This window comes from Artibeus jamaicensis, unplaced genomic scaffold (assembly GCF_021234435.1).
Source record: "Artibeus jamaicensis isolate MK-2021 breed Jamaican fruit bat unplaced genomic scaffold, CSHL_Jam_final contig_2170, whole genome shotgun sequence".
Lineage (NCBI taxonomy): Eukaryota > Metazoa > Chordata > Mammalia > Chiroptera > Phyllostomidae > Artibeus > Artibeus jamaicensis.
Genome location: NW_026521445.1, coordinates 4,641,230 through 4,666,200, shown reverse-complemented (window position 1 = coordinate 4,666,200; position 24,971 = coordinate 4,641,230). Strand labels below are relative to the sequence as shown.

General features: G+C 35.5%; 1 protein-coding gene across 5 annotated transcripts in view; it reads left to right on the top strand.

Annotated features, from left to right (window-relative positions):
• The window catches only part of RCOR3 (REST corepressor 3), a 53,200-nt gene extending 29,810 nt beyond the window's left edge, over nt 1–23,390 (top strand). For 3 of the 5 annotated variants that reach the window (XM_037136954.2, XM_037136955.2, XM_037136958.2), the window contains 5 exons: nt 1,974–2,192; nt 4,523–4,600; nt 12,009–12,066; nt 20,099–20,340; nt 20,798–23,390. In XM_037136954.2, the coding sequence (XP_036992849.2) occupies nt 1,974–2,192; nt 4,523–4,600; nt 12,009–12,066; nt 20,099–20,340; nt 20,798–21,142 (942 nt within the window). In that variant the 3' untranslated portion in view covers nt 21,143–23,390. The remainder of the gene's footprint in view (nt 1–1,973; nt 2,193–4,522; nt 4,601–12,008; nt 12,067–20,098; nt 20,341–20,797) is intronic. The other 2 variants (XM_037136957.2, XM_037136956.2) reach the window with 2 other exon arrangements.
• The last annotated feature ends 1,581 nt before the right edge of the window (nt 23,391–24,971 follow it).

Below are 24,971 nucleotides of genomic sequence, written 5' to 3'. Positions count from 1 at the left end.
TCCACTGAGTTTCTAATTTTGTTTCCAAAGGTTTTTTGAAAAAATTATTTTAAAGATTGTATTTATTTATCTTTAGAGGGGAAGGGAAGGAGAGAGGGAGAGAAACATCAATGTATGGTTGCCTCTTGTGGGTCCCCTGCTAGGAACTGGCCTGCAACCCAGGCATGTGCCCTGACTGGGAATTGAACCGAGATCCTTTGGTTCCCAGGCCCACACTCAATCCACTGAGCTACACTAGCCAGGGCTACTTCCAGAGTTTTTTATTTCTAAATGTTCTGTTTGGTTCCTTTCCATACCTGCTTTGTTGGTTTTGATGGACTCATTTTGATTATAAGAATATTCTATATTTTCAGTTATTTTATTTCTTTGTACACATATAACACATTATGTTATCTTTTGCGATGCTAATATTTGCAGTCTTTGCAGGTATAATTCTGTTGTTTGCTTCACTGTCTCTCACTCACGGGACTTGCGTAGCAATTTGTGGTTGTGAGCTTACTTTGCTTAGAGAAAAGTTGAGACCTGGGTTTAAAGTGTATTTTTCTAGAGACAGTTTGCATTTGCCTTCTGCTAAGTGTCTGAAAGCCCTACTGTCCTGGAACACTTTACATTTCTTATTTGGGTTTTTCAGGCCAGACAGGTGATAACAATTTAGTCCTCAAACCTGCCTGAATGTAGGCCTATAGTTGGGGATTCACAAAGGAAGTTTGTTTCGGTTTCTTTCCCATTCAGCCAAGGATAAGGTAGGCCTGACTTCCTTTAATCATTTTCTCCCTCTGTGGGACAAAGGCATTTTTTTCTACCTGCACATTGGTGAAGTCCCTTCCAGAGTTCTGGCTTTATGTCCTGTACCCTGTACCTGCAGCCCATCGAAGCCTGGGTTCTAGGCAAATGCCAACTCCTGCACACTCACTTTTCCTTCAAGATTTCTGCTTTCTCGGCATTTCTGGTCTTTGAGGAATTTCCTCACTTCCCTACCAACTCAGAAATGAATTTTAAAAGATTTTTTTTCCAAAAATACTTGATCTAGCAATTTTAAGAGTGATGAACTGGGAGGAGTTTCCCTGAACATCAAGTCTGTGTGTGGCTTTGAGGTGGTTTTTAAGCAACAAAGTGGATTATGCTTTATCATAGAATTTTTATAACTTTTGCTCAAAGTTCCTTTTCTAAAAAATTGGATTATTAAATCTATTCTGTGAAATAGCCTTCAACTTAATGGACATAGGTTCTAATGGATTCCTGTCTCAGAGGTACAAAATAATATTATTTTTATATCACATTTTAAGAATATTGCAAGTAATAATGAAATTCCATTTACTTGGACCAATGAAGTTCATGGTCATCATTATTAGAAATTTCTTGATGTCTTCCAAAATGCAAAATTCATACTTTTGTTTTATTTATTTATAAATAGACTTGAAGTTTAGAAATGGGATGATTAAGATAATTCTGTATCTTTTTTAACCTTTGGTTAGAGGCATACTCCTCTTTAAACAACTATAAAATGAGAGTGAAAGTTATCTCTTTTTTTCCCAGCTGTCTAGTCTGCCACTTCTCATAAGTCCTAATTTGCTTTTTTTTTTTTTTACTTTCTTTAAAAAACTTTGTGCTTAGTGTTATAGCAATTTTGTTTGTTTGTTTCTTTGTTTAGCTCTTTGTAACTTAGGAAAAACATATCCCTTCTTAAAAACGGGAATAGTTTAGAGTCCAACTTATTTTTTTTTTTCAGAGTTCTCTGGATATAGAAATCAAACATTTTATTAAGTGGATTAATCAAGAATAAGTTATGTTGTATGCTTATTTTTCCCTAACTGATGAGTGTGTGTGTGTTTGGACTCATACATAATCTAATTGGTTAGCAGTATTTTTCTAGATACACTTAGTGTAGCAAATACTTCTACTAGTAATTGATAGTTTTCAACTTGTTCATGTTAAAAACCAAGTGACCTATTATTCCATTTGTGTTCTCCTAGGGTAATACTGAACAACCTGTCCAGACTAGCAAGATTGGGCTTGGAAGGAGAGAGTACCAGAGTTTACAACACCGCCATCATTCTCAGCGTTCCAAGTGCCGTCCCCCTAAGGGCATGTATTTAACCCAGGAAGATGTGGTAGCTGTTTCCTGTAGTCCCAATGCAGCCAACACTATCCTGAGGCAACTGGACATGGAGCTGATCTCTTTAAAACGCCAGGTATTTTATAAAAATCACATTTTTAATGATTCTGTCCATTCTACTTATCTGCTTTACCTCAATAATCTCAATTTTTTACAGATTTCTCAGTGACACATTTACATAAACTTTATTCTTTAAAATTTACCATGTTTACAAATTATGAGATAACTCTGCCTATTCTAGATTTGAATCCTAGCATTACTACCTGTTAGCTCTGGGTTGGGAAATCTCTCTACGCTTCAATTTTACGAGGGGGAACCTGAAAACCAGAATTATCTTCTGACGCACAGGCCCCTTGTCCAGGTTTTGCCTTCTAGGAACCCATCTGTATCAGTGTACCAGTGGGCACTGTTGTGAGAGACTGTGTTGAACTTCAGTGAATTTTCGTTGAAGACTTTTTCAACATGCTTGCCCATTTCATGATGGGTGATTTACGAGTGTACCTGCCCACATCATGCTAAGGGTTCAGCGGTTTTTTTCCAAAAGGGCCATGATCCCCATGCCCCACATTTCCTATTCACAGAGTCTAACCTGGAGTGATTTTTTGTTTGTGTGTGTCCCTGGATGAAAAACGTCCTTAAAATGAAATATTTTGCCAGCATGAAAGAGATGAAACAAAACAACAACAAAACAAAAAAACAGAAGCACTAAAGGGCATCAAAAGCTATGAGTTCAAAAACTGTTTTAAGCAATGGGAAAAACTTCCCGATAGGTGTATTGCATCAAATGGAGAGTACTTTGAAGGTGACTGAAGTTTAAACTTGTAAGGATAAATACACCATTTCTTATAAATAAATTTTGGGGGTTTTTTGATCCCCCCTTGTATATCTGTGACATTGGGAATAATAATCTTATTTTTCCTGTAGGTTGTTAGGAATTATTTGAGGTGACACACGTAGATTGTTAAGCAGTATTTGGCACATTTGAAGGCACAATGAATAGTCTTCATGAAGAGACCTCAATAATACTCTCTTTATCGTCATTATCACCAGTAGTAGTAGCAGTAGGGTTGTACGAGTATCGACATAATCAGATAGTGGTTGAATCAGGATCTGGCGTCAGTAAACCTAGGTTCTAACCCTGGCTACACCATCTACTTCCTATGTAACCTTAGGGGAGCTGCTCAACTTCTGTTAACTTCAGTTTCCTCATCTTGAAATGCGAGTAATAATATGATGGTTGGGAAAACTTAAACAAGATATATATCATAAGTGCTCAGAATAGTGCCTAACACATAGTAAGTACTCAGTGAATGCTTGTCATTAGGTCTCTGGCCTTTTTAGTGTTTTTCCCCCTTTTTTGATTGTTTCTGTTGTTTACTCTAACCCTTAGATCTAGTTACTCTTCTAAGGTTGTACTTTTGGTCTGTATCAGCTCACGTGACACTATATGCCAGCAACTGCTGAATCTACCGTACTTCTTAAGCTGTGACTTTTCTCCCAGGCTCTGTAGCTGTATTTCCAACAACCTGCTAGACGTTTCACCTAACGCCCCAAAGATTTTTTTTTTCTGTTTGCTTTCTGTTGAAACATCAGAATCATCTTTGACTCATCCCTTGCCAGTATCACTGCCCCAGCACACACAAACCAAGTGGTAACCAAGTTGTGTGAGTTTGGTCTCTGCAGTTTTCTTTAAATGGAAGCCTTCATTCTTAATCCCATCACTAGTACCCTCTACAGGCCCTTATCACATCTTGCCTGACAATGACTTTTGTGTTGAGTCCCCTTACTCAGTGTGTAACATGGAGCACCAAGAATAAACACCTAATAAACATTATTCATTCACCTTCATCATTATTTTTTTAGAGGCAGGGAAGGGAGGGAAAAGGAAGAGAAAATAACATCAATTGGTTGCCTCTTGTATGCACCCCAACCAGGAACCAAACCTACAACCTAGGCATGTGCCCTGACTGGGAATTGAACTTATAACCTTTTGGTTTGCAGGATGATGCCCAACCAACTGAGCCGTACTGGCAAGGGCAGTTCTTATTAGAATAATTGTTATTTGATCAATATGTTATGGTAATGAAATTATTGATGGATTTTAATTCCTATGTATAATATTTATCTTTGGTTATAAGAGATTGTTAAAACATATTCAAATGTTATGATTTAAGAACTGTGTCTGTTAATCTAATAAATAGATTATATGGATGTGAATTGTTGTGTATTATTAGTTGGATGAATGGAATATCACACCCAAAGTGTGGTTACAGTGTGGTAGGTGTTTATCCTCCTGAAGTAAAATTTAAGGGGATTTGGTACATACATCATTTTCATTTTATTGAGTACTTAGAAATTTACCTAAGTACATGTTCTGATTCATATTTTGGGTTATTTTTGCTGAAGGTTCAGAATGCTAAGCAAGTAAACAGTGCACTTAAACAGAAAATGGAAGGCGGAATTGAAGAATTCAAACCTCCTGAGGTACGTTATTGAAGAATATATGTGATTAAACATGGTGAAACCTTGTTCTTTGCTCATACTGTTAACATCTTTGAAGGTTTAGGTTTTATAATATGGATAATTTGTTACATCTATTTTTTATTATTTACATGGTCTTTTGAGGTGTTGGCTAATGATTTAAATTAAATCATTTCTTCCCTGCCCCTAGCAGTTCCTGTCAAGCAAAGCAATTAGGAAATACAGCTGTATGAGTAAGCCCAGTGCGTGGGAGACTGGGAGGTCATTGACGAGCAAGCCAGTGCAGTTCTGGGTCTACAGCAGTGTTTGCTCAAAGCCCTTTCCTACTTGTATAAATTGGTGACACAGCAAGAAAAAGATCACCAAAAAGGAGCTCTCTTTAACAAATTTTAATTTTAATTTATGATGTTTGCCTTTGGGCTCAAATTTCCAATTAGGATTTTAGTACGTGAACTTACATTCTTATACTTACATCCCTGAGAATATGAAATCCAAAAAACAAGATCTACATTGACCATTTTTCTGACTCTTCCCTGTATTTCAACTGAAACTTAATATTTTTTAATATTTGTGATAATTATAGGAGTCAAACACCCATAAGCTCCAATCAAGTCTTTTTATAGAAGCTTCTATTATAATATTTTCTCTCTCTCTCTTTCTTTAAAATTCCTATATTATGCTTCATATCCTGGACTTGCCTTTCTATTTATGTAGTAGTCAAATAATTTTATTTGGTCCAAATGGGACATTCCCCTGAAGTTACAGGTTGACTTGAAATATCTATAAATGAAATATGTGTGAAGGGCCGGGGCAGAGGCGGAAGGGCAGTGCTTCAGGACGGGTACTCCCTATGCCGTCTTACTCCTTATAGTCTTTCAGAAGAAAGAGCCATGAAGGAAGTTGTTTTTGTTTTGAATAATCTCTTTCAGGGCTAGGAAATAGAAAAAAATGAAATGTACCTAGACTAATATCATTGCATACCCACAGGTATACTAATATTCTGTTGATATTTATTTAAAAACAGTGTAATACCAATAATACTATTGTATTTTTAATACTATTACAACAAAATTTTATTGTAAATTTTGTATTTATTTTAATTTCATGTTTAATTATGCATTCGAAAAACTTAAAATGCTTATAATTTTTAAATATATATTAATAATTAAATTTAAAAATATCTCAAGTATTGAAAACATTATGGGGTACCATGAAGAACTTTATGACAATATGTTTGAAAATTTGAACAAAACTTAGAAAAATTCCTAGGAAAATCTATTTTACCAAAATTATCTTTAAAAGAAAGAAAACCTGAATAATTTATAATGATTAAATCAAAGTAAAGAAAAATTAACATTTTTCTCAGAGGAAAACATCAGGGCCAAACAATTTATAGAAAAAGTCTGTGAAATTTTTAAGGAAATGATAATTCTAACCTCAAATTTTCCAGAAAATTGCAGGATAGCCTCACTCATTAACATTATATAAAATAGGGCTTGAAAGAGTAATAGCACTTCCAACTTTCCTGTGTGCTACATCATTTGATGTTCACAGAAATTCAGAGTAGATGAAACAGATGCCTGTTCTATTTTGCATGAGGAAAGTGGGGCTCAGAGAGATTCACTGACTTGATCAAGGTGCGTGTCTAGTAAATAGTGGAACTCTGGCTATATTTCAGATTCTTAGAGTCCAGTTGAAGTCTTAGAATAATATCAGGCTGCCTCTTACTTTTAGAGGTGTTCATGTAACAGGAAAATTGTATTGTAGATTCTCTTATTTTAATGTATTTGTTAGGTTAGAAGTTAGTGAACATTGATTACATCTTTTGGTTTATTGTAAAAATAAATTTAAATGAAACAACCACAATCTTAACATTCTATCATTTGTACATTGAAGTTTGAATATTACTTTGAGGTTGATTTACTGAGCTCATGACTTGAAAATGCATACACATTTTATCATCTGGAAAATGCCCAACATGTATTTATCATATTGTTGCTAGTGTTTTTCAGGGAGAACAACCTGGATAGATACACATATTCCAAAATACCAGATTAACAGTCATAGTAAAAGACCTTGAAAAAATCATGTAATCTATCTCCTTAACCTTTAGGTTAGGTATTAGCTAACCTAAAGAACTTCTAACCTGAGGAATTTTATTAACTTTTGGAACAATAGGCAAATATTGATGTAACTCAAGTGGAAGTAAACAGTTACTAAGCGGCTTTACTTATTCATTTGGTTGTATTTGTTATTTTCATTTGAGGAAAAACTTGATGAAGGAAGTTCATACTTTGATAAATATGTATTGATCACTTATCTCATTTAAGATGCTGTGTTAGGTATGTTTAGGAAAGTGTATGTTTAGGAAAGGGGGACACGCAAAAAAGAGGAAGAGATGGAGTTTTCCATCTGCTTTAAAAAAAGAGCTTTCAGGCTAGATGTTATAAGAGAAACTGATTAAAGGTACATGACAGATTTATAAGTAAAGTGTTAAGGAAAACAAGCGGTCATTATTCTAGGCTGGGATCATCAGGAGTGCTTCCTAGAGGGGATATTTCAGCTGAGGTTTGAAGACAAGTAGGATTTTGCACATTCAAAAAGGGTGGGCAGAGGGAGTCATGAACAGTGGTTTGGTGTTGAGTAGCACATTCAAAATATAAATCCAGTGGGAGAAAATAAAAGCATTTTTAAGAACCAGTCACCAGGTATTCCCTGAACACTTGTTATGTGCTCATTATTGTGCTAATTACTGTTGAGAATGCAGTGGTAGTGTACATCAGTCTTTGCTCAAGTAGTATGTTGTCTACTTAGTATATTGCCTTGGGAAGGCAGACTTGGATGCAGAGGACCAATGAACACTCTGTATGAGAGAGAGATTAACAAGGTAGAGTTGAACAGGGACTTATTTATGGTAGAGATCAGGGGGCAAGAGCCTGAGTATAAAAGTCTTTGTGAGAACTAAGAAGAGTCTGCCTTTTAAATTAAATCAAATGGAAAGACCCTATAGCTTCTTCAATATAGGAAGGATGTAATGAAAAATTTTAATTTTAGGGAAGTTATTCTGTCAGTGTTATACAGGATAATTTAGAAACTTTACAGCTGCTGAAATACCAAGCATATGATGAATAAAGTAAATGGTAAAGGGGTGACAGGTAGGGCCAGGCCAGGCATTAGTTGTAGGAATGGACAGCAAGCAGTAACTCCAAAGAACATTGCAAAGTAGGAATTAGTGTGCCTCCTTGAAAGTACGCAGCAGTGTTGGGAGTGGTGCCATGTTTGTTGTGCTTTCATTTGTTTTGGGCGGAGGTAGGTAGGGGGGCAGGAGATTACTGAATCCAGGAAGGAAGAAACTTTTAGGAAGGAGTGCTCTTTGAAGCTAGAAATTTTTCCATCTATGGGTGTTTTTACGCATAGGTTGAGTGACATTCTTTCATTGTGGATGCTGAATGGAATCTTTGGCACTGAGTAGAAAAGGTTTGACTTGGTGACCTTTTGTAACTCTTCCCACTCAGAGGTATTATAAACCTACTACTGGCAAAAATGGGAAAGATATAAAGACAAATTAATTTAGTGGGCAAAGAATGCAGTAATGATGCCGAACACAAGAATAAACTGTGTTTTGTGTACTTAACAACTATAATCCTGCTTTGGGCCCACCCTTGTATTGGATTTGTATTATATTAGCATTTTGTTATTTTTAAAACAATGGTATTTCGGACTAGGGTTTGCTGTAGAAAAATACCACAGAGTTTTAGATTCCTAGATACACTTTAGTTGTCCTTTCCATAAGTTAAACAAATCTCTACTGAAGTTTCTTTGGTTTAAAAGAGAATATAAAAATCAGTAACTTAAAAGAAGTCTATGTATTTAAAATATTTGACCCTTTTTTTTCCAGTCTGACCCCTCTTTCCCATTCTGTCACACATAGACTTTCATTCCACACAGTTTCAACCCCCACTTTGCATTTTCCCACTGAAGCACTTCTAGAAGGTTAGCATTGGTGCTAATGGCCAATTCCACAGCTCTATCTCATTTCCTTTGCCTTTTTCTGTGTCCCAGGTATAGATGAAAAACCTCTCTTCTTTTAACTTTTGAAAGGTTATGTTCTTTTTTGTAACTATTATGCCCCCTTCTCAGCTTTAAGTGTCCTTTCATAAATATAGGCATTCTCCAAGTTTTTATCCTGAGAATTCATTTCTTTCTCTTTTATTTGGAAATATCATACAATTATGTCACTTGACTATATTAAAGTCACATCATATGTACATTTAAATGACACAAATTCAAAGATAAATATTCAGGCAAATAAAGAGAATGTCTAGTCATAGCCAATGCAGTAACGCTGGCAGTCCTGCCCAAGCTCCATTTGCCAAGCACATGGCCCTGAGTGAGCGGCGACGAGGCTGGTAAGTGTGAATCCGCTCTTTCTTTACTCAGTTTTAGCTTCAACATGCCTTCTGTGTAACTGTCTCCTTGAACTGAGTGAGAGTCTAATATATAAATTCATATTTATATTTTTCATTCAGTACTACCCTAAATCTGAGCCAAAGACTTCATCTAGGATTTAACTAGTCTAGTGGTCCATTCCAGTGCTGGGAGAATACCTGGCTATGTGGGCTCGTGTGCCTGTCTCCAGGTCTGCCTTTATAAGAACATTTCAAGAGTAAATTTGACAAAACAAAACTTTTTAAATTCATAGGCCGATTTTAGACCCTCATATTTGAGTAAGATATGGCTCCATTGTTTTCCCTTATGAACATTTCCCAGCCCCATAAAAATATGTTTGAATGGGTGAGTATATGTTAGCCCCCAGCGGAACCTGAGCTCCACCTGAGTGTCCTGCACAGTACCTCGTTTTCAGTGTTTCCAAAGTTAAATCAGTCGTCTTAGCCTCACCTTCCAGCCTCTCCCAGATCAGCATTTCTTAACTCCTTAAGTGCTTAATGGCATCAGCCTTCTCCCAGCTTTCTGGGCTCAAAGTCTTATTTTGGTTCAAATCCTACCCTTTTCTGCTGCTCCCTCCTCACCCCCAAATATATGGTTTTCTAAAGTTAGTGTGAATTCATCAACCTTGGTATTGACTGACCTTCCAAAAGTGGTCCTTACTATAGTTTAGTTTAAACACCACCAACTTTCCAGGCATATTTATCACTTCTTCCTGATGCAGATGCTAGTATTCCCTGTTCAGGGTGTGCCTTCTCCTCCTCATTGCCTTTGAGAAACCTCTGACACCTCCAGCCCTTCCAACTTTCCTTATTTTCCATTTCCATTTCCATTCATTGTGATTGTCTCTCTCTTGTCTTTGAGCCCCCATCTCCTGAGTTGCTTGTATGCTGGGAATAAATTTTCATAGTACACATTATTTCTCTTTCATTTTTTGTTCCCTTTTCTTTAATGATAATTCTTCCAGTTTCTGCCTTTCATCTTTATGTTTGTCTTACATATATTCTAAATTTAATCCTCAGAACAATTTGCAGCATATTACAGGAGATCCTCATTATCCAAATGTTAATTGATCTGAAGGATGCATGGAGAAGTGAAAGTTGCCAAATAAGAAAATATTCACTAATAAACTGAGCACTTATAAAATTGGGCTCTTCTATTATCTGTCCTATCCATCACACCAACATCCTGCTCAGTTACTCTCTCGCTAATACAGTGCAAATGCAGAACAAAACAAAATGAAACTGTAAACCTTGCAAAAGATGCAAAACTTCATGAAGTCTGTCAAAGTACAAGAGAGTGGCTTTAATCACTTGCAGAATTGTTGACAGATGGTATGAGATCTATCAAAATTAACAGTTGAAGAAAGGATAGTGACTCATAGATAAGTACTCAAAAAAGAATAGTTTGATTACCAAAAATTGAGAGGCCCTTGAGAAAGTCGTTAAAGTCTTCAAAACAAAGATGACCCATCCAATGCTCGTGTTATAATTTCAAAGCTGGGAAATGTTATATACCATTGTATAATCACAGAAGATAATGCCAAAAATATAAAATGAAACATATAAATGAAGTCATTACTATTTTTTTAACAAACTAATTTTCTTAAGTTTTAGTGTCACATTTTACATTAAATTACAATCAACCCTTTATTTCTTTAACCATTTACTTTGAAATACCTGGGCCTGTTTTAAATATGTTCTAGTTCCAATTATCCTGGGTACCAGGGACTTCCTTCTGTCTATTGTGCCTTTCACAGCGAAGGTAATAATCACACTACCCAGGTGTTAACTCAAATATTAGCTCCTACTCTGTTCTCTCTAACTCTTTTGGGGAACATATGTTTAAATTTTCTAGTTTTTCCTGTATCATCTTTTTATTTACTTATTTTCACTTTTTTAGCCTTATTTCACCTTTCCCTTATTACTGCTTCCTTCTCTTTCTCTTTTACCTTTTTACTCTGTTCCTTTACCTCGTCACCAATACCCTAACCTGGAACATTATCCACCATCTTTGCCTAGCCTGCCTTGCTATCCTGTTTTAGTCTCACCAGCTGGAAATTGGTGCTGTTTTAAGATTTTCCTTCCCTTACTCGAAGTCCTGTCTTACCTTTTTCTTCTCTAATAATGTTTTAAAATTTTGAATTAGTAAAATAAGACCTACTAAACACCCCTTCTCAAAGGATGCCTTTCTTTCTGTCCTGCCCAGCATGTCCAAGTATCACATGAGGCCACTTCGTCTGGGCAGTTTCTGTTGCAAACCTCTGTCGGCTGGTGTACTTATTTCTGTTTCTTCATTTACTGCCAAAGGTCCTTGATTACTCATCAGCGGGTATACACTAATGTAATTTGATCAGGTATTTAATATTATAATATTGCCATAATAAAAATCCTAACTCAGGATTTTTTTGAAACAAAAATATTGAGAGGAATATGGGAGGCTTTGAGGGAGAAATATTCTTGTAGTGGGTAACTTTCTGCTTCATAGATTTAAAGAAATATTTTAGGGCTTAGATCTGATATACAGTTCTGTGTTAATTTATACAGCACTATTTTTGGTAGGGTAAAGATAGGTATATAATGTGAAGAGATTTTAGAAAGAGTCAGAGTCATATATTCTAAAGAAAATAAAGCCTCATAAATGTTTAAAACGGGGCTCAAGCTAACCTCACAATGGGTGACAGGAGCACTGTAGTTGGAAAATGGATGATTAATAGATTTTTTCAGTTTTAACCTGATCTGTGAATGTTGTTCATTCTCCCAAATTGGTGCATTTCTCTTTCATTATTTTTTGTGGGAGCAAAAGGTAACTAATATATTATTTAATCCTTATAAAAATTGAATCTTCGAAATCAGAGTTTTAGTAATCTCATGTTTGTGATTTGGTGAAAAGTTAAAAAAATAAGCACTTTGGAAATATGTCTGTCTTCATATCCTCATTAGGAAACTTCTGTTTAATTTTGTAGTCAAATCAGAAAATTAATGCCCGTTGGACCACAGAGGAGCAGCTTCTAGCAGTGCAAGGTATATTAAAGATAAGCAGTTCTTGTTGTTAATAATTATTTAACTTGTCATGAAAGGCGGCTACTATAGTTCTTCCCTGCCTTTAGAAATGGATCGGGAAAGGGCTCTTGTGTTCACCACAAAGTCCTCATGACCAAGAGTTCTGTTTTCTACTTGTGAATTTGAGATACCGAGCCTGTGTGCATTTTGAGTCCTGAACAGCACATTAACTCATTCTCAGAACTAAATTAAGTGATGGTGATGACAAGCTTGCACAAGTTATATGGTCTCTCTGCCTCTGCTTTGGTACTCGTTCAGTGGGGTTCATTCTTACCTTATCAGTCATTGATAGCTCACAGTAAAAGCTTGAAGAAACTAGTATGTGTTTCTCGTTTCTCTATATAATAGTGTTTCGCTTATTTGATGAATGTCAGGTATTGAAAATATTATGGTGTGCTTAACTTTCAGTGTATTATAACTTAAGGAATGTGCCACTGAATGCTTAGAAACCTGACTTTATATAGATATTACAAAAGAGAGACTTAAAAGAGATATCTAAAAATATACATATAGTATTAATGCACCATTTATGAGAATGCTTTGTTGAATTACATGGCAGAACATACTTTGTTTGAGAAATACTTTCAGGCAAATTAGAAGCATTATAAACTTGGATTTTCTCATGCTTGAATTACTTAAAGAAGGGCAAATTGTATATTTTCATTCAATGTTGTAGTTATTTTTCTCCCTTCAAGGTAAACTATGTGCAGGACTGATAGAGTAATTTTAAATTTGGTCTATGATTTGCGCTTTCCTGGCTGAGCCCTCTTTTGTTAAGCACTGGTAGCTCTTTCATCTGGATTAACTACTGTAAGAGAACTGGGCCCCAGTAAGACGTATAGTACGCCTTCAAGAATATTTCCAAGTATTCAGACAGAACATACTTAACTCAAAAATGCTCTGCAAGTACCTCTCGGATGTGAGAATAATGTAATTAAAGATTAAATAATAGATGGCTCTGCAGTTTGGATCTGAGTGAACAAGAATTACCTAGCCAGGGTGATTTGAAAATGTCACAGGATAGTGCCCACAGGATGATGTCAGCCTTCTCTTCAGCCTCTAAAGCACAGCACAGTCAATTCATAAATACTAATACTTGATCCTGTGGGCACAGGGTACTGGATATGCATCAAGCACATACATAGTTGTAGAGCTAAGTCTCTGAATGAGTTGGAAAAAAGTTTAATTAGTAATAGCTGTTTTAAAATTACAAACTGTTGACTTAAATTTTTGATAAGAAAATTAGTATTTTTAATGGCTTCGGATTCTTTTAGAACTATGACTTATAGCTGTAACATAGTTTTTTGAGTAGGCATTGCTTTTATTGACATAAAGCCTGTGTTTCCCTCCATCGCAGTCTGTAGCCTATAGAATTTAACCCTGGTTTCCAGTGTTCAGTTGCTTACAGGTTAGTATATTAATTCTGTACTCTAGTGTAAGAAATATCCCAGTGAAAGGATTTTCTGAAGAGAATCGCCTAGGAAATTCTGGACTAGTATTTTTCTGTACAGCACTCAGGATTTGCTGCTGTTCTTAACAGCACTCCCTGAAGTGATAGAGAGTCCATTGAATCTTATGGCTGGGTTGTACATTAGGCGAAGCTGCATTCCAGGGAAGGGACAATCTCAAGATTTACATATATAGTGTGAGCTGCATATGTGGACATTATCTGAGCTTATAAATATTAAGAGTGGAGCACTTATAGCTATCATGCACTTCCTCTCTACTGAGATATAGTATTTTTATTCATGTCTTAAAAATAACGCTAAATAAATTGCGCTAATGCAGCAGTTTATACAGAAACATGTGTTTTGGGGATTTAAAAACTACTTAATGTGTTAATGTCTTTGTTTTTATTTATTTTACTTATTAGTGGAATTTTACTTTTTAATTTTGTTGTTGTTGTTGGGCTTTTTGTCACTATTATTGTTACATTGAATTAAACAATATAAAGCTATTTGTGTCCAAAAGAGTTATTTGAAGAATTACGAAGTGCCATTTTTGCTCATGTGCACACACATTTAGGTAATGCTCAGAAGTGTGTCTTATAAATAAATAATATTATTATATAGTAATGTCATCTGTACCTGAGTCTCAGTGTGGTGAAGGCACATAATTGCAGTTTTTATTTTAACATGTATGGTTGGCTATCAAGAAATATATGTCTTAGCACGCTATTGTTTTTTGTCTTTTATTTTTCTTTTTAATCTTTATAATAAACCTTTATATGATGTTATTCTTATGGTCATTTTAGTTTTACAAAGCAATAAATCATTTATGTTTTGATAGTAACATGTTCTAATTTATATAGCACTTTATATTTAAGACATTTTACATATATATTCTGATTGGACACTCATTTGCTAAATACTTAATTTTATCTTGCTCATAGTTGACTGTTATAGTGACCTGAAGAGAGAAAAATTGACTCTTGTGTCACTAGTGAGATTTTGTAACTCTACTACTAAATAAACGTTTGTTATAACTCTTTTAAAGCCAAATCAATATATTAAGATAATATCCTAGAGACTAAATATATATTTCCCACTTGACTAAATACTAATGATTTAAATAATAAATATTTAAGTGAATATTATTATAATATTTAAATTAATAAATCATTCTCCTCCTCTTCTCCCTTATTTAGGAGGAGGAAAAGTCATCTTCAAACCAGATAGGAACGTCTTATTTATCTTTGTGTAATCTGTCATTTTATTATGTCAGTTTTAGTTCTAGCTATGTTATAACTTCAATAACTTTCTTCAAGAGTCCCCCAGGTGGAATTTTGTAGATGCTGATAATTTAATCCTCTTAAAATACTTGCCAACAATGCTTTCCTAGCCCTGGTCAGAATGGCTTGGTTGGTTGGGCGTTGTCCTGCAAGCCAAAAGGTCATGGGTTCTATTCCTAGTCAGGGCACATGCCCAGGTTGTAGGTTTAGTCCCAGTTTGGGGTACCTACAAAAGACAGCCAGTCAATGTTTCTTTCCCTTTCTCCTTCTCTTCCTCACTCACTTAAAAAAAAACATGCTATTTCTACAACTTCTATAATCTCTTCCAGCCTTTAGTATCTAAATTTCCTATTATTAACAAATTAGTTAACAGTGAAACCAGTAAGAGTCTTCACATATTTGTGTTAATGGTGAAATATCCCCATTCATAGTTTATGTTATCTAAATATTTTTTCTAATCTGTAGTGCTTTTAGAAATTATTCTAAAATCAATCTTGATTTTCACATGAGAAACATTTCTTATTTAGCAGGAATTAAGAAAGGGATTAGATTCTAGGTGGGTTCTTTTCATGTAAAACAAAACAATTGTTAGCTGTGTTTAAAAATAACATTTAAATGAGAGTATAAAACATTTGCTCATTAACATCACATAGGCAGAAGCATGAATACAGCATACAGTACTTGCCATTTTTATTTTAGATCTCTCATAAGTGTACATTTATTTAAATGTACATAAATAAATAAATGTACATTTATTTATTTTGTAGTCATTAATGCTAAAAACAAATTTGCTCCCCAGCTAAAATACTTGAGCTGTTTTAGAATTAACAACAAAAAGTTTTCATTTTTATCAAGATGTCAATTTTAATTTTCAGTTAATTTTTTTTGTATTGTCAGCCTTCCCAATATAAAACAAGAAGTGACAGAACTATGTTTAAAGGACTTAGTACTGATAGTTAAATGTTACCTTCTCTTCCTGTAGTTCATTCATTTTATTGCAGAAGAAATGAAGTTGCAAAGCTAAAACTAGTCTTCTTTCCCATTCAGTCGTATACTTAAAAAAAGTTGGAATGGTTCCTAAAGGAGAGGAAAAGAGATTTGGCAGTTGGTTAAGACATAAGGCTTGTAACCCAGTACATGAGTGATCAACAGGAAGTGGAGACAGGAGATTCCTATCTTCCCATCTGAGAGGCAGCCAATCGTGTGCTCTAGAGTTTCTCCTGCTCTAAAGGATACCATAAGAATGGAGGTTTAAAAGTACAGTTGTCAGCCCTCTGATGCATTTGCTTCAGATAACGCTTCAAAACTCTGAGCATTTTTATGATGGACTTTAACTTACAGCTAAGCAAGATGGGAACGTGAGACTCAGAAGAGAAAGGCTAGACATTGGAAAGAGAATATGTTATTTGGACTTTTAGCACTGGCCTAACTGGACCAATCACTGCCCCATTGCTATTGATATCTTTTTTACCTTCTTTAATACAAATTTTTGAAGAGATTTATAGGACATAGAAAGTAATGTTTTCATTAGTTTGAGTTTAAAAATTAATCTCTTAGTGATAGGAAAGAACCACACCCTTGGAATTTCTAGATGTTAATTGTGTTTTTATTTCAAAATATTATTTTTTTAATTAATATTTTCTAATTGTATGAAGTACTTACTCAATTTAAGAAATTTTGCTATAGCCCTGGCTGGTGTAGCTCAGTGGATTGAGCATGGGCCTATGAAGCAAAGGGTCGCTGGTTCGATTCCCAGTCAGAACACATGCCTGGGTTGCAGGCCAGGTCCACAGTTAGGAGACTCATGAGAGGCAACCACACGTTTATTTTGCTATAAAAGGGAGGAAAAGATAACTTCCAAAATTTCACTACCACAGAAGCAGCTTGCACTGCAAATGTTTTAGCTCTTTTTTCTTTGTAGTCCAAAATCAAGTTTTAAAAATAACTTTTTAAATATACCAAAAACAGTTCATGTTATCCTTTCTATATAAGAAAAAAAGTCTATAATTCCATGTCCAGAGGCGGGCAACACCGTATTACATGTGCTACTGAAGTTGCTGTCTTCTAGCCAAAGCTCAAAAAAATATCAGTGTATGTTGGATAGTATATAGAATACTGATTGGAACATGTGGGCTTTCATAAAGTGCAGTGATAATACAGTACCCTAATGAGTTTTCTTTTTATGTGAAATTCCCAGAAAAACTTTTAAAGTATGTATTAAAGATTATAAGGTATCATCTGCCAGATAGGGAGCCAAATTGTTTCATTTTAACTTTCAAATGAAATTCAGAAATCTGGCAGAAAACAATTTTTTTTTTAATCTTCCTGTGCAATTTATAATTTACCTCTTCCAGGATTCTTTAAAGTTTTATTCCACTAACTTTTGAAAACTTGCCTCTGGCCCTAAAAGTGAGAAGTTTAATTTAAATCGTGGTTCAAATGGACCTAAGCTTCTTACATCTTCAGAGATAGAGGAAGACTTAATCACTGTATTTCATTTCCTTGCCAATAAAGCAGTCAGGTGGCCTTCTTTATTATAAGCTGGAAAAAGAGGAAGGTCCTGGAGGACCATCCTTCCTCCAGGTACAAATTAGAATTAAAGGAGCTCTGATGCCATATGTTGCTACTAAAGTTAGTTGCTCAGTGTTGGTATCCCTGCTAGGTTGTCCTCCAGAAGTCTAGCTGGGGATTTATCAACAGCAGCAGTTCCATGAACTCTTTAATTGGTGTTTTACTAGAGTGTGCCTAGTTCTCAGCCATTGTGTAGACTGTAGAGCTTAAGAGTTCCACCTTATATAACCAAAACATGCTGTTGAGCAATGCTATTGGGAGTGCGAAGGTGATAAAGAAGTCAGCTAGCTATATGTGACTCTTGTGGTTTGGGTTAGAAAAATAGAATGAAGCCTTACAGGGAAGAAAAGTCCATCATAGTTCCTGAGCACTTCCTCTGTACTCAGCATCGCACCAGTGCTGGTGCTGCTCTGTATTCCCTAGGACCATACTTCCCAGCCAGCATTTCACATTGTAGCAAACAGGAAATGAGGAAATTCGCTGCAACACACTAGGACAAACAGATGAGGCTGCTGCTGTTCAGGGAAGACTGCCAGGGAACTCTGGCTCATGCCCAGACTCTGCCCAGGCGTCCTGCAGACTGAGCAGCATTACTGTCTGAGCCCATTTGTTCTAGACTGCAGAAGTCTGCAGTGTGGTCTGAGCCTTAACTTTTTGCAAAGTAGTTAATGTAAGCCCATCATTCATCAGTTAATAATAAACATACCAAGGTGACTTGGAAAAAGTTCTTGACATCCAAAGTGTCTAGGAAAACTAAAGCTCCTGTAGAAAATAACTTTGGTTTGGTAATCTGTATTCCGGAAATGCAGCAGTATCGTGAGAAGGTAAAGTCCAATGAGCAAGAGAAAATAAAGTGGAAGATGAAAAAGAATAGAGTCGGAAGAAGTAAGGACAGCTATATAAAGGAACCTATGTGGAAACAAGTTATTGGTAGGTTTTGGCATATATTCTGCTAATAAGCAAATGGTATTCTTAGGGTTGTAATATCTTCAGACATGGGGTCAGAGTTAGTCTTAAGATTTCTTGCTGGGAATACAGAAGATCTAATACCAGGTTTATATAAGGTTTTCATTTCTAAACTCATGTATTCAGTAAGTTTGGTCACTTCTAGAATGTAAGTTAAATATCTTTTATGAAAATTAGGGTACTGATGGAACACTGCATTTGATTTCTAATCCATAGTTATTTTTCTAGGCAGTGATCTAAAATGAGTTGCTGTTTTCCAAAGTACCTGTAGTAGAGAAGTACTTAAATATGTGGCAGTAATTCCTAATATTAAATAACCTTGAATTTTTATTGCCAAATAAACCCTCAGTAGAACCTAGTCACCATTAGAATTTATACTCAGTATGAAGCTAAAACTGGAAACTAGCTCATGGATTTTAATATAAATGAATTTACATTGCTAAAATATTATAACAGTGTTTATATATTATTAATATGTTGTCATGCATATGTCCTGTTCCTTTGAGAATGAAGTAGAGGAGCGTAGTTTACATACATATATGTAAACTCTACATTAAAAATGGGATGTGGTTATAGCTTAATAATGTCAGACTACACCCTCGTCCCCCTGCCAAATCCTCTAAGTCAAGCCTGGCTAGTTGAATGTAGCAAGAAATACTTATTCCCAAGTTCTATTAGATAATCAAATAAGGGCAGAGTTTAAAAACAAAAATTATGTTATATCATGATGGTGGTTTAAGATAATTGGGTAATACCAAATCTAGCATTTCTGCTGGGGTCTTAAAATATTCTTATATTATTCTCTCATCTGCGATTGTATACGCGAACTTCTTCTAGAATTCCCTTAAGAGTGAATGATTAGCCATCTGATTATATAAAGTCATTTTAAAATTCTGTAGCATAATTGACAGTCTCAAGTTCATAAATCAAATATTCGTTGTCATAAAATTTGCATAATTCAAAGTTAGGTTCTCAAACAACTGAATGTACTGTCCTTAAAGGTAGTGATGAGGAGCGCAAGTGCTCTGTGAGTAGTCACACTGTAACTTCATTCTACAGAGCGTAGCCAGGCCTCTTTATGCACAGTCTGAAACTCACACACGATGAGTTACAATTTAACTGTGAAATTGCTCCCTTTTTTTGTTCATCAGATTTTGATAATTCTCTTTCATTCTTACCTCATTTCTACTTTTTGGTACCTTGGTGAGATAGCAAGTAATCATACTGAAATTGGTATTAAGACCAAAATTTTTTTTTTAATGGGGGAACCCTAAGACTACTCACTCAGTCCATTGAGGGGATAAAAGAGATGGCTCTTCCCATCCTGTTTTGTTTACAAACGGTGTTGCTCAAATTTAGGTGACTGGCTACTAGGGAAATAAATGAATGTGGAATTGAGGATGGAACAAAGAATTCAATGCTTTACAATAAATGGACTGTATTTGAGAGTTCAAGAGAGGATTGGAGAAAATAACTGAGTATGTAAAAAATGGTAAGTTTCCGATTGTTCAGTTGAAGGCAAGTAGCTGGCTCGATGAAATGACATAATTGAGTGTTTTCATCTGGGACCCTGATATCTTAGCCTCTAGCTCAGAACTGAGAAATGAGCAGAGTTTGTCAGAAAGGATTTTCATTGCTGGTATCTTTTGTGTGTGCATGATGTATAGTACACACAGCAATCCTTATTGATCCTTCACCAGGTGTATTATTTACTTTGCCTTCCAGGTGTCCGCAAATATGGTAAAGATTTTCAAGCTATTGCAGATGTAATTGGCAACAAGACTGTTGGCCAAGTGAAGAACTTCTTTGTAAACTACAGGCGTCGGTTTAACTTAGAGGAGGTATTGCAGGAGTGGGAAGCAGAACAAGGAACCCAGGCTTCTAATGGTGATGCTTCTACTTTAGGGGAGGAGACAAAAAGTGCTTCTAATGTGCCATCAGGGAAGAGCACTGATGAAGAAGAGGAGGTGTGTTTGTGTATGGAATTTGAGCTAATATGAGACGAGGAATCACCATTCTGTGTGGTGTTCTGTAAGGTTAACTTGTCAGAGGACTAGCTAAATGAGCATGAAAGGTTGACAATACACTTACTCAGCGGTGCATCTCCCGTGACTCTTAAGTCATTATGACATGCTAAGTTCTGATCCTGGAAGAATGGAGAGTGTATTGTTCTTTCATAGTCTTATTTCTATTTCCAGTGTAAAGCTGTTTACTAATAAAGATGCCTGTTTGGTAGCTTCGTTGCTTTTTTGTTTTTTTGTTTTGTTTTGTTTAAAATAAAAGAAGCTTGTGCTTCCAAAAATACCGGTGTTTTGTTTTTGTTTTGTTTTGTTTTGTTTTTCCTGTGACAGCCCAAACTATATTGTATAAAGCTCATTAGGAACTATCAGTCTCATACATGTATTTTTGTTTCCTCACCTCTAGGCACAGACCCCACAGGCTCCTCGGACTCTGGGTCCATCACCTCCTGCCCCATCATCCACTCCAACACCAACAGCCCCCATTGCCACTCTGAACCAGCCTCCACCACTTCTTCGTCCAACACTGCCTGCTGCCCCTGCTCTTCACCGGCAGCCTCCTCCACTCCAGCAGCAGGCTCGGTTCATCCAGCCCCGGCCAACTTTAAATCAGCCTCCACCACCTCTCATTCGCCCTGCTAATTCTATGCCACCCCGTCTAAATCCAAGACCAGTGTTGTCCACGGTTGGTGGTCAGCAGCCTCCATCACTTATCGGAATTCAGACAGATTCACAGTCCTCACTGCACTAAAATTAAATTGGACAGAGCTGCAGTAACTTTTCACCCCCACCATTATACCAGTGCTCATCTGACGATGCAAAAGAGGAAAGACTAATCCTTCTTAGATACTGAGGCTTCGAACTAGTCCTGTGGCAGTGGGCTAGCATAGTGGGTGGTGTCTAAGATTCTTTAGTTCATGCAATTGAGGTGTTAACGCAAGAAAGAGTCTACAATTAGCCTCCTTCCTAGAATATATGTTCAGCAACATGATCTCATAAAAGGAGGGAGAAAAAGAAAATGTTCTATATACCAAGGGTTCTTTTGTTTTTACTGTATTTATTGAGATTTCTTTATATTCTTGCCTCTTCACAGTCAAGGCTCTTAGTAGAGGAATATTGACTTAGGAATTGTGGAAACTCCTTAAGTGTCTTAAGTTAAGGATGTTTGACATTTTTTCTTTTTTCCCTAATTTAATTTTAACATTTTCCTATGTTAGGAGTGCAAGAATAAATAGCCTGCATTTCAGATTTTGGCATATGTTCATTTAATGCATATTTAAGAAATTATAGCTGCATATCCCTTTTTTCAAAAAGAAATCTTGCTTTTTTTTCTAAAGGAATGTTAATATATTCCTTTCAAAGAAAGCAATTTAATCAATTGCAAAGCAATTGTATGATACCACAAAGAATGTACTGAACCTACTAACCATTTAAAATAGAGCTTAGGGTCCTAGTGCAAAGTCCTTGCTTAAAGGTCATTGACCCATCACCTCTCAGTAATAAGAGGATCAGAATAATAATTTTCCATATGAATGAGGACTTAATTTGTTACAGTACAGTGTCTTTAAGTTCCTTGAAAATGAAGTTAATTTTGATTTTTTTTAATGTTTCTAAATGCTGTCTGCTTTTTAACTAGTAGTTACCTACATCTGGGGACTTTAGAAGAGAATTATATTTTGTCAGTTATGTGGAGATAGTGGTAATGGAAGCATTTATTACAATACCCTTTTTGTGTTTAGGCTCTGAACTTAAAATTGCCCTTATTATGGTCTGCATTAAATAGAAATGATGATTTCTTGAATAATCTGTTGTACTATTTGGGTACATTTGTGTATTTCTTGCAGCCAACCTATATGGCTAAGTTTGGTTTAGGGTAAAATCATCAACATTATTTTATAAAATAAATTTAAGAATTTGTTCTGTGTTATCTAAAGATGTATCAGTATATTGTCACAACTGTGCTGTTAACTTAAAATGCTGAGATCCCTTTTTATAAAGAAACAAAAAAATTTCAAGTCTTAATTCAACACATAATCATTAAGCACCTACAAAGAATATTTTACAAGTGATTGTATTTCAACAATGTGTTAACTAATATTTTTGATACAGTGATTTCATAATGGAATCATGACTTGTGCAAAGGGACAGATCACTCAGATTGCTATACTAGTGGAACTTAAGGCTAAATGTTTGCACATTCACATTCTTATCACACATAGGACCACTTCACAAAACATCTGATGGCCTAATTTACATTTTGAGAGGTCATATATTCCCAAATTATTGGGAAAATAGTCCCTACCATTAGCTCTAAAGCCTTAAAGAGCTATAAACTTAAATCCACAGATTAGTTTTAATTTTGACACTTCTTTTCATTAAGAACATTAAATTCTGGCACAATCTAAAACTTTTTTCAGGATGTATCCCATTCTCATAGGATCACCTTAAATAGTTCCTGCCCCTGGATTGTAACCAGATAAAATCTGACTTCAAATACTTAATATTCAAGAATTTATACTTATTTTTACTTTTGAGAGTCATGGGGGACAAAGTAAAGAAAATATCTAAAGCCTTTTTTTTTTTAAGTGCTTCGGTTGTCTTGCGTATGTGCACACTATAACCGCTTTTATCGTCTTGTCTCTTGTCAGTAGGCCTTCAGGATACAGTATGTGGCATATGTTAGTCAAGTTGGTCAGCACCAGCATCTGTCCAGCTGTTACGTATGTTGTGATTCATTTAAAATCTGTCCTGGTCGCGGGACAAGGTGCTGTATCTGAGGGATGTGCTGTAATTTGACTTACATACACTAGAGCACACAGTAGGAAAATCTTAGCTGCAGTAGTAATGACACATGTATATAGTGAGATGTCTCGATTGTGTGCTTCGCATATTTTGTAAATATTTTGCACGTCATTAATTTTCTTTTTTCTTTAAGCAGTGTTTGGCCTGGAAGAGTGATATGCTTGCTGCTTAATCAAAGGATTAAAGAGTTAAAGATGTCTATGTCTTCTATTTTTATATAATTTCATGTTGTATGCGGAATTTAAGACCTCTTCACTGTGAAATACTAAGTATTGAATTTTTATAAAAAAGCAAAACCTAGAAATCTTTTAGTGACCACTTATTAATTCAAGGTTAAATTTTGTTTTTGAAAAATCTACACCCAAGTATTTTTTTATTACATAACTAAAAATAAATCACACTGTTGATACATCTGGTGATATTAGTGAAAAAATATTTTTCTCTAATCCCAGTGTATTATGGATGGAGCTTAAAGGTAAGTTATGATCAAACCTTTTTCTGAATCCTACAATTAAGTGAGTAAACTATAATGTAAAATAAAGATGAAAGAATATAAAACTTTGTCTTAGTACGAATAGGTGTAGGTAACAAAAATATGTAAGGATTTATAAGAATATTAAAAATGTTGCAGATATTTGTTTAGTTATTAAATATGTTATATTTTAATGTTCTTCCTGCTATCAAAAGGGTATGTTACCCATAAATGTTGATAACTGCCAATCACTGAACACTGGGATCTTATCACCAGGGTCTCCTCAAAGAGAATAATCAGACTTAAAACTCAAAGCAGGATCTTTCTCTTTGTGCTTCCCCAAAATGAATGATGAACACATTCTGATCACAGGAAATGTAAGAAAAAGAAACAATTGTATATTAGTTTTTTCTTTATTTTAGACATCTAGTGTAGATAATTGTAAGAAGGTATCAATAGGTGAATATAGAAAAAATCCAAGAATGAAGTTTGAGGAACCATCCTACGTTATAAAATGTCTACAAGAAACTACCTCATTTTCTGACAGCATTTGTGGGAATATATAAGCAGCTTCCTCTTAGGAAAACTAGGCCACATGTAACCCTACCAACTTAAATCTTTATCATAACTTTAACTGCCTTAGTGGACCGCTCTGCAGCACTAACAGTAGAGTCTAGGAGTAAAACTTCAAAAGGAATGATCTAGATGCTTGCGTTTTGTATCTTAAAAAACCATGAGGCCTTATTTGCCTTCCTTTTCTCTCAGAAGTCTTGTATACTTAAAAACAGTGAAGACCAGAAGTTAGTTTTGGATTGAGATATCTGCAAGTGATCAGATTTAAAGCAAACTATTGTCTATTGATAAGGGAATGCATCTTTACAATGTGGTGACTTAAATTTCAAAATCCTAAAGCTGGAATTTGTGTGAGCATAGTGTCTAAGGAACATGCTGGGAACGTGAAGTGGAGAGGTCTAGAATCAGCCTTCACAGAGTAAACAGCACAAAGGTTAGTCTCCCTGAATGTGTTGTATTCCTCTCAGCTGTCTGTCTAGCTTACTGCCCAGAGCAGTTGTAATTAGCAGAATTTTGCTTCAAGAGGCCTGTATTCCCAAAACTTTCACTCATCTGCTTGCTGTGCCCTCTCCAAAAGTTTGAAAGTAATCAGAATTGTCGAGGGGCTTTTCACTTGGCTCATATAACAAGAGGGTATATACACCCCCTGTTCCATGGTGACTCTTCCAGCTTCACCCAGTGTTACTTCTGCACCTCAGTTTTTCTTCCCTACCAATACCTTAACTAAAATGAC